General features: G+C 40.8%; 1 protein-coding gene across 5 annotated transcripts in view; it reads right to left on the reverse strand.

Moving 5' to 3' along the window:
• Positions 1-13,481, reverse strand: part of ADSS2 (adenylosuccinate synthase 2) — a 49,233-nt gene that overhangs the window by 23,004 nt on the left and 12,748 nt on the right. For all 5 annotated transcript variants that reach the window (XR_015246223.1, XR_015246222.1, XM_086694175.1 and 2 more), the window contains exons 3-8: positions 12,743-12,811; positions 10,813-10,863; positions 4,225-4,291; positions 3,867-3,974; positions 2,553-2,634; positions 171-297 (exon numbers count right to left, since the gene is read on the reverse strand). Coding sequence is in view for 3 of the 5 variants with exons in the window: in XM_086694175.1 (XP_086550301.1) it covers positions 171-297; positions 2,553-2,634; positions 3,867-3,974; positions 4,225-4,291; positions 10,813-10,863; positions 12,743-12,811 (504 nt within the window). In the remaining 2 variants the exon portion in view is untranslated. The remainder of the gene's footprint in view (positions 1-170; positions 298-2,552; positions 2,635-3,866; positions 3,975-4,224; positions 4,292-10,812; positions 10,864-12,742; positions 12,812-13,481) is intronic.

A 13,481-nucleotide genomic window follows, 5' to 3' on the forward strand; every position in this document is an offset into this window, starting at 1 on the left:
GAATCACTATATTGTACACCTGAAACTAACATTACACTGTATGCTAACCAGAATTTAAATAAAAGTTTTTTAAAAGTTAAAAAAAAAAATCCTGTACGGGAACGTTAATTATTTATATCCTAAGTACTTTAGGGCTCAGTTAAGCCCCCATGAAGTCATAGCTCACTCACCAAAATCAATATCTAGTAGGGCTGCATTCGCACCTTCTACCAAGATTTTCTTTGGTGGTCCATGTAGGGCCTCATAGAGGAAGTAAACTCCATCTCTCACCATTGGTTTAATCCTTTCCATGTAACCCTACAGGCAAAGACAAAATCCAATTCCAGTGTGTACTAATAAATGTACAACATGATCAGTACAAGTAAAACTTACCTGACTCTAAGACAGGTAAGACTTAACTAACGCAAAACAGGAGGGGCTGGTGATGGTACTCAGTCTACTGGACATTTGGACTAGCTTTGGTCTCTCGTCCTGATTCTCCAGAACCAGAAAAGAGACCCTTCCACATTAACCTTACTGCAAGTTCTGATGACAACCTTCCTCGTGGCCAAGACTCATTCTTCACAAACCAGCTTGCAGGAAAATGAAAAGAACCGGGTATATTACATTGTGCTTTTGCGTCGGGTGAGGTCTTGAAAAAGCTACATTTACAATCCGTTTGTAACCATGAGTTTTGCAACTTGCATCAGGGTGACTGTCAAAATGTTGGTGCGGGTCACCAGTGTCATGCAAATATTGACAACTGATTGTTAACACTCTTTTGCCATTGTATTCCATTATAGCAATAGCTCAGCAGTATTACTAGTAGGTAATATCAAATACTATTTTACACACGAGCATTAAAAAATTTTCACAAAACATATTAAAAGCATTAATAATCCTGCTTAATTTTAGAATTCAATTAAAAACGTCATATAAACAAGAGTCCCCTCAAGGCCTAAGGTACAAATACAATAAAACCTAGTTTCGGGGCACGTAGGTGGCTCAGTCAGTTAAGTGTCTGACTCTTGATTTTGGCTCAGGTCATGATCTCACAGTCGTGAGATCAGCCCAACATCGGGCTCCGAGATGGTCATGGAGTCTGCTTAAGATTCTCTGTCTCCCTCTCCTCCTGCCCCTCCCCCTCTCGCATGAGTGCACATGTGCCCATGCCCTCTCCCCGCCTCTCAAAAACAAATAAGGAAGCAAACCCCTAGTTTCAACTATGTTTCAACATTTAGCCAGACTAGTATGGAAATTCCAAGATCCACTTGTGAAGTCACCAGAATGTGTTACACCAACTGATCAAAGTATGGTCCCCCACCATGGCTGTGGTCTCCTGCTTATTCCTGTGTTAGTCCTTTTTTTAGGCCTGAAGTGACCATACCGTTCATCATGTCCCTTATTCCTTCAAGTGCTGGTTCAACAAATAGCACCTATTAAGAATCTTCTTACCCAATTCTGTTCATTATTATTCATCTACTTCACATGAAACATGCATAAAATGGAACTGAAAAGCCATAACCATACTTTAGCACAGAAATATTTCCAAGTTGCTAGCAATAAATTTAAAATATTTGCCGCATGATAGAACGAAAAACAATGGCAGTGTATCCTAAGCAATGAGCAATACACTGAAGTCTAAATACTCAGCATTTAGAATCTTCCTTGGAGGTTTTTTTTTCTTTTTTTTTTTTTTTAAGGAATTTAGTGAGTAGATAGGCCTAAAGTCTATAATCATTCTAGAATAACATAGGAGTTTGTAAATTCCTATTCAGTTCTGGAATTGATGTTCATACCGATTTACAGAAGAGAAGGAGTAATAATCAGATACACGGGAAGCAGCTTGAAACTCACCAAAGACCAGGGAGGAATGGAAGGTGGAGAAGGCAGGAGACTCGTCTACTAACTCGGGCACCTGACACCTAACGGTTGCCAAATGTGGGCCCAACGTTTGCCAATCACCTTGGTCTCGTAAGAGAACAGTGCTAAAGAGACCGGCCCCGGGGGCCCTCCTTCCGGAACGTGCTGGCCAGCTTTAAAAGTCAACAGCCCCGGCCGTCCCTCTGTTGATCTCTGCTCCACATTGCTAGGAGGGATTTTTATTTTTTACGTAATCCACATCGAGTCTTTTTTCTGCTCAGAATTACTCAATAGCTTTTCCTTAACTCCAGGATAGAAGCTAAAATCGTTATCGCTAGACAGAAGACCCCCAGAAGACCTCCCGCCCACCCCCACCCTGCCAATATTTCATTTCAGCCACATCACGCCAAGTGACTCAAACGTGCCCTGTCCTTTTCGGCAGGCCTTATGCTTTCAGACTTAAAAAGGACAGTGATTTGCCATGCCAGTCCTGACTTCCGGTACGTTACACAGTCTGTGTGGTACTCATTAAAGTCATTTAATGTACATCTTCCCAGTCACAATGCGATTTCCACAAAGGAAATTAGAGACTGTATGCTCTTCATTCTTATGTTTGCAGGTCCTAACACAAAGCCCGAATGAATGATCTGAGATGTCAATCTGGCAAATGACTTTTTTAAAAGGACATTAAAGGGGCCAGAAAGCATTACCTTGAGTTTTTGTAATTCGCCTTCAATGTCGATTTCCAAAGTGGGGTATATAGATTTGTACTGGTTGGCCAGAACTTTGAACCTGAGAAACACGGATAAATCAAGATGTTTGCTCTGCGTAAAACCAGTCTGAATAGATCACTTGATTCAAATGATTTCTGTAGATAAGTGGTTTTCATAACAAATCAATCCAGGACTGAAGCTACATTCTAAGACATAAAAGCTACACAGGAGATCAGTCATATGAGTAAGTGACACATTCAAAATATTTTTAAATTCAAATGTAGGAATGCCAATCATATAATTAGGGTGATGTGTGTGGAGGGAAGGGGATGGCCTAAGATCTGCAACCAGTAGACTTAAATCAGTGTAAATTATATTGCGCTGTGCAAAAAAAAAAAGGAGACAGTCTACACAATGCTTTTTAAAGAGACAGAGGCATGGGGCGCCTGGGTGGTGCAGTCGGTTAAGCGTCCGACTTCAACCAGGTCACGATCTCACGGTCCGTGAGTTCGAGCCCCGCGTCGGGCTCTGGGCTGATGGCTCAGAGCCTGGAGCCGGTTTCCGATTCTGTGTCTCCCTCTCTCTCTGCCCCTCGCCCGTTCATGCTCTGTCTCTCTCTGTCCCAGAAATAAATAAACGTTGAAAAAAAAAAAAAAAAAGAGACAGAGGCAGAATTTAGCAACTGGTCTCCAGTAATCTCAGTGGAGGTGCCCTGATGGCACAAACTGCTGCCTGAAAATGGATTCAGCCATCGGGTCTTTGATGCCACCTGTCATTGGACACAACCAATTAACTCCCTGTCACTGAGTCACCACACAGCTTTGATGATTATTAGGTTTCTCATGGAGACTTTTCTAGAGAGTAAGCATCCATGAGGCAATTTCTATTTTTTAAGGTGAGCTTAAATATTAAATAGTTCACCAGTACCTAAGAGCCTAATTATGTCTAGGCTGGGGGAGTCTCTGGAACTGAAAATCTGAGGGGTCAAGGCTCTAGGGGGCGGTAACCCAACCACAGTACTGCCACACCCCCCTGGAATCTATTTCTCAGCCAACTATACCAAACTCCAATCCCTACATATAATTTTGGCTTTGCCTTCTTGGGGTACTGCTAGGATACCAACAAGATGTTACTTTTCATGAAGTTAATTTGAAATTAAGTAATAAAAAGTAACTTTAATACTCCAAACAAAACAAAAGAGCCAAACGCCACTATTCAACTAGAATACTGATCTTACCAATTTGCATCCTGGATATGAACAATCCCCAAAATCCCATGTGCTCTTTCCATTCTGAAACAGAAGTTAGTTACCTCTCAGAGAAGCCCTCGAAGTCAGAAACAAGATCACACATCCGCAGTCCACTCCGAGCAGCTTTGGAAGAATAAACTGGGCCAATGCCCTTTTTTGTGGTACCCAAGCTTAAAAATAAATCAAAACGGGCTTTGAGTTAGACAACAAAGAGGCACTTCTTGTGGTCAGATCATTACAAAGAATGGAGTTACTTCGACTATTTTGTTTGTGCTATTTTCTCTAAGTTTATCGTCACAATCCTATCGATTTCCTCTGAAATCCAAACATATTCTAGTAATTTTTCTTAAACCTCTGGCCTAGGATTTGAACATAAGGGTCTGGATCTGCTTAAACTGCACCAAAAACAAAAACACATACTTTTTCCCGGCTTGTTCTTGTCTCTGTTGCTCCTGGATACCATCAGCTGCTTGATGAAAATCGAATACTGAGGAGAGAAACACCAAGTCACAGTCGTTGAAACAGAGATCACGTGGGAGGAGCAAAACATACTGCATTTTAAATTACTTGAGTTACAAATGCCTTCGGCCTACTTTCATCACGACGAATCAAATGCATGCTTTTAAAAAGCGTCAATAATGGTGGGAGTGAAGTTATGACGCCAACAGGTACATGAATACGAAAATAACGCCCAATCGTTCATTCCTATTAATTGCAAACTACATTATTTTAAAACTGGTCAGTAAGAGGGTAATTTTGGGGCCTACCCTACAATCCTATGAAGCTTCACTTACTAGGACACCCTCTTTTCTTCAAGTTCTACCCTCCAGACATCTCTGCGTTATCTTGACATCTCACTCCCTCTCACCAGTCCCAAACTTCCGTCATCTCTCACCCCAGACCGTGGCTTCCTAATGAGTGTATTTCCACTCTTGGAAATTCAGATTATCTCGAATTCATAATTCTTAAGGCAGCAAAGCCGTCTTTCCAAGACACAAAATATGATGTCACCATCCCCTTGCCTTTAAAAACTCAATGGCTTTCTGTTGCTCAAAAGAAAAAGACAAAACTCCTTTATGTGGCCTCTCTTCTGGCTCCGTGCTCTGGTCCCCTTTCTGCCCTTGGGTCACACGGGCATTCTTTCACATTGATGGCTACAAGGCAGACACTTGTGTCTGAATGTGGCTCTTCCTGTGCCTGCGCGTGCACTCACAAACTCACGCCCCACCAGTACTTTAGGAAGTCTCTTACCAGCTGATTTCCTGTGCCTACAAGTTCTCAAATATTTACCGACTGAATAGCTACTTGATGGAACAGGTGGGCCTAGAATTTTGTCTTACAACTTTTAACCAAGGCTTCTTTTGTTTCCAAAAAGCCAGACAGGAATATAATTTAGGTACCATAAAATTCACCCACTTGCAGCGTCCAATTTAATAATTTTTCATACATTAAACCCTGGCTTCTTTTCCCTAATGATTGTGATTGCTTCCATATAAATAAGTTGAAATGTTTACATTTTACACAGAACGACTGACATTAAGTTTCCTAGAAAGCAGTGGTGGCTTAGCTAAAAGATCTGGTGGTATCAGAAGGCTTCTGTTGTAGTTATAGATGTTGAAACTAGAAAAATTCGAGGAAACCTGACCTTAATCCACCCTCTGATTGACCCTACCCCCTACAACCCCCTCTGCCCTAATTCCCTCTTTTGAGAGGCTACAAAATTGTCAAGGCAGTCCTCTTCCCAACTGTATGGTTAACAGATTTCCCCAGTGGTCTAGAACAGGAGTTCTGACACCTCTTACACTAGGTGATTACAACACAGAGACTAATTTTTTATTGTGTGACATAAAATTACTCTGTAAATCACGATGCGTCTTTGTGCCACAGAAGCAGGTAGCAACAACATCCTTAAACTACACTGCCATATTGCACACCAAAAGGTATCTATGGGAATGTTCAGAGCAATATTATTTGCAGTAACTCAATACTAGAAATGAGTCAAAGCCTCATTAATGGGAAAATGGATAAACTGTGGCATTTTCATACAATGGGATACTATTCAGCAATGAGAAAAGTATAAAATATTGCTTCATTGGGGCGCCTGGGTGGCGCAGTCGGTTAAGCGTCCAACTTCAGCCAGGTCACGATCTCGCGGTCCGTGAGTTCGAGCCCCGCGTCAGGCTCTGGGCTGATGGCTCAGAGCCTGGAGCCTGTTTCCGATTCTGTGTCTCCCTCTCTCTCTGCCCCTCCCCCGTTCATGCTCTGTCTCTCTCTGTCGCAAAAATAAACGTTGAAAAAAAAAAAATTTAAAATATTGCTTCATTGAACAATAAGGATGAATCTCATGGGCACCCTGTTGAGTGGAAATCAGACGCAACAGATTAAATGTGTAATCTGTATCGAGTTCAAACAACAACGACGACAAAACCAATCTATAAGTGACAGAATAGCGGTCTCCCTTGGTGAGATGGAGTAGATAAGGACTGGGAAAGGTCATTAGAGTGATTTTGTTTACTTGTTTGACTGAAATATATTGACCTAGAACACTACTGCCAGGCGTACAACATAAAGATTCAACATTTGTATGTACAGGATGCTTGGACTATTCTGGTTCTTGTAGTTCTAGAAGAGTTTTAGGACTGTTTCTTCTATTTCTGTGAAAAATATGATAGGGATTGCACTGAATGTATAGATTGCTTTGGGTAGGACGGACATTTTCACAAAACGGGTTCTTCCAATCCCCGAGCACAGAGCATCTTTCCATTTACTCGCATCTGCTTTCTTTCATCAATGTCTTACAGCTGTCAGTGTATCGGTCTTTTACATGCTTGGGTAGCAAAGTAGCTTTTTCGGGCACTAGAAAGGTTCTGTTTAACAAGGTAGACACTGATTAAAGGGGTAGAATATGTGTACACTTTTTGTGCATTTTGCTGTTGTGTGTGATATGTTAAAATGGTTACTTATTTCTAACAATAGCTATTGTATACTATAGGGATTAGTTTATTACCATGTACAGCTAATAACCATTCTTATTTACTTTACAGGAGCCCGAACAGTTCTTAAGAAGCTGTTTCATTAAAACTCAGACTTTGCCAAAGCGAGACGTTGGAGTGAGCTATTTCTTTTGAATAAAAAAACATTTTGCATTTAAGTATCTGCTGCATTTTCTATGCCCAAATAAGTTACAGTGGCAACTTGCAAACCACAAATAAATGGTTGATGGAAAGCAGGCAAACCATATTTCTTAGAAATTAATTTAGTACCTTGCCACTAAGCTAATGTTTCCTTAGGTTTTTCCAGGCCCCGGGGAGCTATTAGTGAACTCAGAGTAATTACTTTCATAGAGCCTCATCGTGGCACAGAGCCTTAGTACCCCCACTAACAGTTTTTGAAAGAACACTCTTCGTGTGAGGTTGCTTTGAACACGTCTTCCATTGTCCACAGCCTAGATAAGGAAAACAAAGCATGCTGCCTTGGGGACTCAGTCTAATTTTTAAAATAAAAGATAATTATGCACTTTCAGTAGATAAGTTTTAACAACACCATCTTTTATTATTATAGTTAAGTTTTATTAACACCATTAATGTCACACTGTATTAATGTGCCCACGTGAGCTTCAGGATCTGTAATACCCACGTTGCTTGCTGCTCTTCTAAGTTGTTTTGGGGGTTTTATTAGTTGTGGCCACTTACTAGGAGATCTACCCTCTTAAGAGATTGTTAAGTCGCAAGAGAACACGGTCATCTACAGCCTCAGTGTTGCACAGGAGGTCTCTAGAACTTACTCAGGAGATGACACAAAGGTCATCTTTGCAGTGACACATCCCCAGCCACTGTATCGGAAATTATAGATTGCTACCCACCTTCTCCAAACTACCAGATGCGACAGGTGGCTCCCCCCTCCTCAGACCGCATCACTACATGCCATGGTGCGTTTGTTACAGATTTATCTTGTTTGTCATCTGTCTGCCCTACTATACCACACGCTCCATTTTTTCTACTGCTGAATCCTCAGTGCCCAACACTACACCTGGCACAGAGTAGCCATTCAATAGATAGTTGCTGAATCAAAGGACAGACACCAACTAACCTAGATTTCAAATGTTTAAAGAAATTTAAAGTCTCGGCCATTTCTCAGATCTGTTTCCATCGGTAAGTATCTCTTACATTACAAATTTTGTTTGGAGTTTCAATGCGACAGGTCGCAATTATAATGTAATGGTTCCCTGCATGCTTGCTTAAGTATGCTAATGTAAAGAACTGGCCAACAACGGACTCATTTAAAAATTTCTTTAAAAGAAAATTAGCTGTTTAAAGCAAAAATTTAAGAATGCAATGTAGAGTTTATAACAATGTAGACATGAAATGTAGGACAGTAATAACACAAGGGACTGGATAAGGGGTATAGAGGGCGTCTGGGTGGCTCAGTCGGTTAAGCGTCCGACTTCGGCTCAGGTCATGATCTTGCAGTTCGTGAGTTCGAGCCCTGCGTCAGGCTTTGTGCTGACAGCTCAGAGCCTGGAGCCTGTTTCAGATTCTGTGTCTCCCTCTCTCTGTCTGACCCTCCCCCATTCATGCTCTCTGTCTCAAAAGTAAATAAATGTTAAAAAAATAAAAAATAAAAAAAAAAAAGAAACATTGCCTTGTAAAAATCTTGGATTAAATATTGTATCATGTTAAGTAGATGATTAAAGATGCATATTATAGGGGCACCTGGGTGGCTCAGTTGGTTAAGCATCCAACTTCGGCTCAGGTCATGATCTCACCACTCGTGAGTTCAAGCCCTGCATCAGGCTCTGTGCTGACAGCTCAGAGCCTGGCGTCTGCTTCACATTCTGTGTCTCCCTCTCTCTCTCTGCCCTTCCCCCCTCTCAAAAATAAATAAAAACATTAAAAATTTTAAAGATGCATATTATAAATCCCAGAGCTACCAAAATTCACAAAACAGGAGGTATAATTAATCAATCAATAAATAGTGCAGATAATATTTAAAATACTAAATCTAAAAGAAATCAGGAAAAGGAGGAAAAAAGACAATGGCAGGAATAGAAAACAAAAAGCAGATATAAATTCAGCCATAATGTTAATTAACTATATTTAGAAATAAATGATCTAAATACTCCAGTTAAAGGGGACATTGTCACAATGAATAAAAAGCAAGACCAACTATATTTTGTGTATAATAAATGCCCTGCAAATATAGATACAGATAAGCTAAGGATGATTAGATTGAAAAAGATACCTCCAGCAAACGCTGATCTTAAGAAAGGTGTGCTGGTTCTTAAGAGTAAGGAATATTACCGCGGCACATTCCTGTGTATACCAACGTACATGAGGACATCTCATCACGATCAAAGTTAATCCACCAAAACAGAAGTTTAAATAGACACACCACCCAAAGCACACAAAGCAGAAACTGACAAGAGGTGAAAAGACAGACGATTCCAGTTACTGCTGGAGGTTTCAGCATGCCTCTAAGTGACTGACAGCAAGGAGACAGAATACCAGCGAGGACACAGAAGACGTGAACACCCTTTAACTGACACTTAGGGGACACGCCACTCTCAATAGAACACATATTCTTAGGGCATGTCGAACACTAACCAAAAGAGGCCCTATGCCAGGCCATAACACAAGTCTCGACAAATTGAAAACGGATGAGATCACACGCAGAGCATATTGTCTGTCTATAACAAAGTCAGGAATAAATAAGGGAAATCAGAAAAAGCATCCAATATTTACAAATGTAAACGTATTTCTCAATAACTCGTGGGTCAAAAAGAAATCACCAAAAAGTATTTTCAAATGAATGGAAATAAGCGTACAAAATGTCAGTATTTGTGGAATGTAGCTCAAGTAGTATGAGACTCATACGCAGCTTTAAATGCTTATATTAGAAAAGAAAGGTCTACGTCAATGATCTAATAAGCTTGAAAAGAAGCTAGAAGTGAGCAGATTAAACCCCCAGAGTATGTCAGTCCAGCACAGTTCACTTCAGAGAAATTATTTGAATGGATTACTGAGGTTTAGCCATAGGCTTCAGCCTCTGCTGGTAATTTGGAGGCACTGCTACTTGGCTGATACTTAAGAAACTTGATGGGGCTGCTCTTACATGGAGGTCAAGGCTAAAACTAGAGCAGCTCTTGCCTCAGGAGCCCTTTGTATTTAAATACAACTTACGGGGCGCCTGGGTGGCTCAGACGGTGTGTCTGACTTCGGCTCAGGTCGTGAGCCCCCACGTCAGGCTCTGTGCTGACAGCTCGGAGTCTGGAGCCTGCTTCAGATTCTGTCTCTGTCTCTCTGCCCCTCCCCTACTCGCTCTCTGCCTGTCTCCCAAATATAAAAAACATAAGAAAAAAGTTTTTTTAAAAATGCAACTTAAGAGCTTGCATCGGTCAGTTCTCTCTCTTTCCTGGTTAGTGTCTCAAAACCATGTGACTGATAATTAACAATTCTATCCCTTCAAAGGTAGGACAGGAACAAGGAGACAAACTTCAAACTTCTTGGTGCTGCTTGAAGTTAATTTGAGAATCCAGTTTGTTCTAACAACGGATAAGGAGGCTACACTGAATAAAGTCTGAACCACTGAAAAAGCCACATGGGTACATTTTAGACACAAAGAGTCACTCTCAAGATTTTTTCCAGATAGAAGACCTGCTTTTTACATGAGTATTAATGTGCAAATAAATGCTCTTCATATCTGATATGGTTTATTATATCTTTTATTTTATTTTTTTTTAAGTAGGCTTCACACTCAGCACAGAGCCCAACGCGGGGCCAGAACTCCCCACCCTGAGATCAACACCTGAGCTGAGATCAAGACTCAGATGCTTCACCAACTGAGCCAGCCGGGTGTCCCTAATATGCTTTATTTTATAACAGAATTAGAGACGTTTCTCATGAAACGTGCTGCTTATGTTATTCATTAGTTTAGCTAATTCCTCAGAAGTTAGTGATAACTTTCTGAGAATAAGGCAGTTATAAAAAAAATGCATGTTATGCCCCTTACCAATGTGAGCTCTGTCAGATATGATAAGCCTTTTTTCCCAGCCTTCCAGACCTAGAGGGAAGGAGAAAAAAGATACGGTTAACTGAACACTTTGTATAATTTTTAAACCTTAATTTCTTTAGGGATACAAGTGTTTTTCACGGAAGTAATCACTAACACATCTTGTCTTCTGTACAGGATACATATTTAACAGGAATGTTCTGACCAGTCATTCATTATATATACACTCATGCACAAATTCTATCTTTTTAAATGTTTAACTCTAAAACGCTTCAAACTCAAGCCAGCCGGAGCCACATAAAATACTTCTAAGAATCCAAAAGCAAATGGTGGGGAAATGTCATTTTTGTTACAGGCAGGGGAGGGGGAATTTACTGCAGAGCAGGAGAAGAATTTTAAGAAAAGGGAGTTAATTTGGGGAATGGCACCCTTTCCCAAAAGACAATTATAAAAAGTGGGATTAGAGGCGCCTGGGTGGCTCAAGCGTCTGACTTCAGCTCAGGTCATGATCTCACGGTTCGTGGGTTCAAGCCCCGCATCAGGCTCTGTGCCGACAGCTCGGATCCTGGAGCCTGCTTCGGATTCTGTGTCTGCCTCTCTTTCTGCTCCTCCCCTGCTCGTGCTCTGTCTCTCTTTCTCAAAAATAAATAAACGTTTAAAAATTTTTAAAAGGTTAAAGAATTTAAAAGGAGACAGCACCATGTAGGTAAAAATGCAGGGAAGCCAAGAGGGATGAGAGCCGCAGGCAGCCAGGATTCTGTGACATCACATCAAACTGTCAGGAACACTTGAGGTTGGATTGCTACTTTTAAACTTGAACAGCGAAATCGAATTGAGTATTTCCAACGAGCCAGGCTAAGGGCAAACAGTGCTTTTCCTCAACTGCGTATTTATTATTTGTGTTGCCAAGTGCCCCTCAAAGCCCAGCAAGGCAGCCAAACTGAATGTAAACAGACTTCCACAAATCCCAAAGAGATTAGCAAAGGCAGGAAATTAAGGCTTTAAAAAAATTGTTCTTAAGGAGATGGGAGTGAATCATGTCATAGAAAATGCATCTCCCTCATGTGGAGGGAGGGACAGAAACAACCCTGTTTTATCCCAGGGTTATACAACCCATGGGAACGACACTGACTGACTGTGTGCAAAGGGGACCTCACTGGTTTCCTGACTCCCACAAGCTAACGTTTGGTTTGGGAGGTGGGGATGATGAATCTCTGGAGTTTCTCCACCAGCGAACGGACAGTGATTCCAGAAGCCTGAGGAGAAACTCTATGGATGACCTGGGTGTCAAGAAATCAGGGCTTACACAATTACCTTATTCTGTTTGTCTTCTGTTTACAATACTGATCATACTGAATAAAATGTAACCGACATTGAAAACATTTGTCCTACAACAACCTGCAATTTTAAAGTATAAGACAAGGGAGCCTGGGTGGCTCGGTCGGTAAGCATCCGACTTCGGCTCAGGTCATGATCTCACCATCTGTGAGTTCAAGCCCCGCGTCAGGCTCTGCTCAGAGCCTGGAGCCTGCTTCAAATTCTGTGTCTTCCTCTGTCTCTGCCCCACTCGTGCTCTGTCTCTCTCAAAAATAAATAAACATTAAAAAAAAAATTTAAGGGGCGCCTGGGTGGCGCAGTCGGTTAAGCGTCCGACTTCAGCCAGGTCACGATCTTGCGGTCCGTGAGTTCGAGCCCCGCATCAGGCTCTGGGCTGATGGCTCAGAGCCTGGAGCCTGTTTCCGATTCTGTGTCTCCCTCTCTCTCTGCCCCTCCCCCGTTCGTGCTCTGTCTCTCTCTGTCCCAAAAATAAATAAACGTTGAAAAAAAAAATTTAAAGCATAAGACAAAATGTTTTGCCCGGTGTGAGATTTTTCAACAAACTTTACAATAAACAAACCAGTTACCAGGCAAAGCAGTCAGGCTTTCATACCTTTTCCTTTTTGAACATTTTTCTCTGCTTCCTCAAATAATCCAGGTAGATGAATTACCACACCATTTCCTAAAGGAAAGCAAAAAAAAAAAAAAAAGACCAACCTTAAATATTTATACTTATAATACAGATATACATAATGATATTAAAATACAGACATCTATGATAACTCTCATCTAGAATAGCAGATAAATGAAGGACTTAATAAACAATATCTGATTTCTCAGGGAGTTACCACAGAAATGATTCCAAGTTTTTAACAGTAGTGTAATGTAAATACACATAGAGTATAAAACACTAAAATTAACATTCAAAATAATTTGAAATTTCTTTGAAACAAAGTGAAACTTATTCTGAAAGAACCTAGTTAGGTCGGTCTAGGCAAACTGAACCAGGTTACAATGATGCTAAGTCAATGCCTTTAAAATTGGGGAATCGCACCCTATTAGTGGCCATAAAATCAATTTAGCGCGTTGTGATTAGCATTTTTAAAGATAAAAAACTAGGCCAAAAAACTTTAGATCGCATCACATTATAAGGGTTCAGCATCAATCCGTGAAACACCTCCTATATTTCTCACTGTGCATCAGTGTTTGGAAAGCTGATTTGATGATCTAATACTACTTTATAAATTTAAGATTGCCAATGGCCACAGTTAAATGCAAGTTATTCCAAAAAGTGTTAGTGCTAAAAGACACAGTTGTAAAATAGCCAGAGTTAGGTATATTCCAGAAGGTAC

The sequence above is a fragment of the Puma concolor genome, chromosome E4 (genome assembly GCF_028749965.1).
Source record: "Puma concolor isolate L17-30 chromosome E4, mPumCon1.1.hap2, whole genome shotgun sequence".
Lineage (NCBI taxonomy): Eukaryota > Metazoa > Chordata > Mammalia > Carnivora > Felidae > Puma > Puma concolor.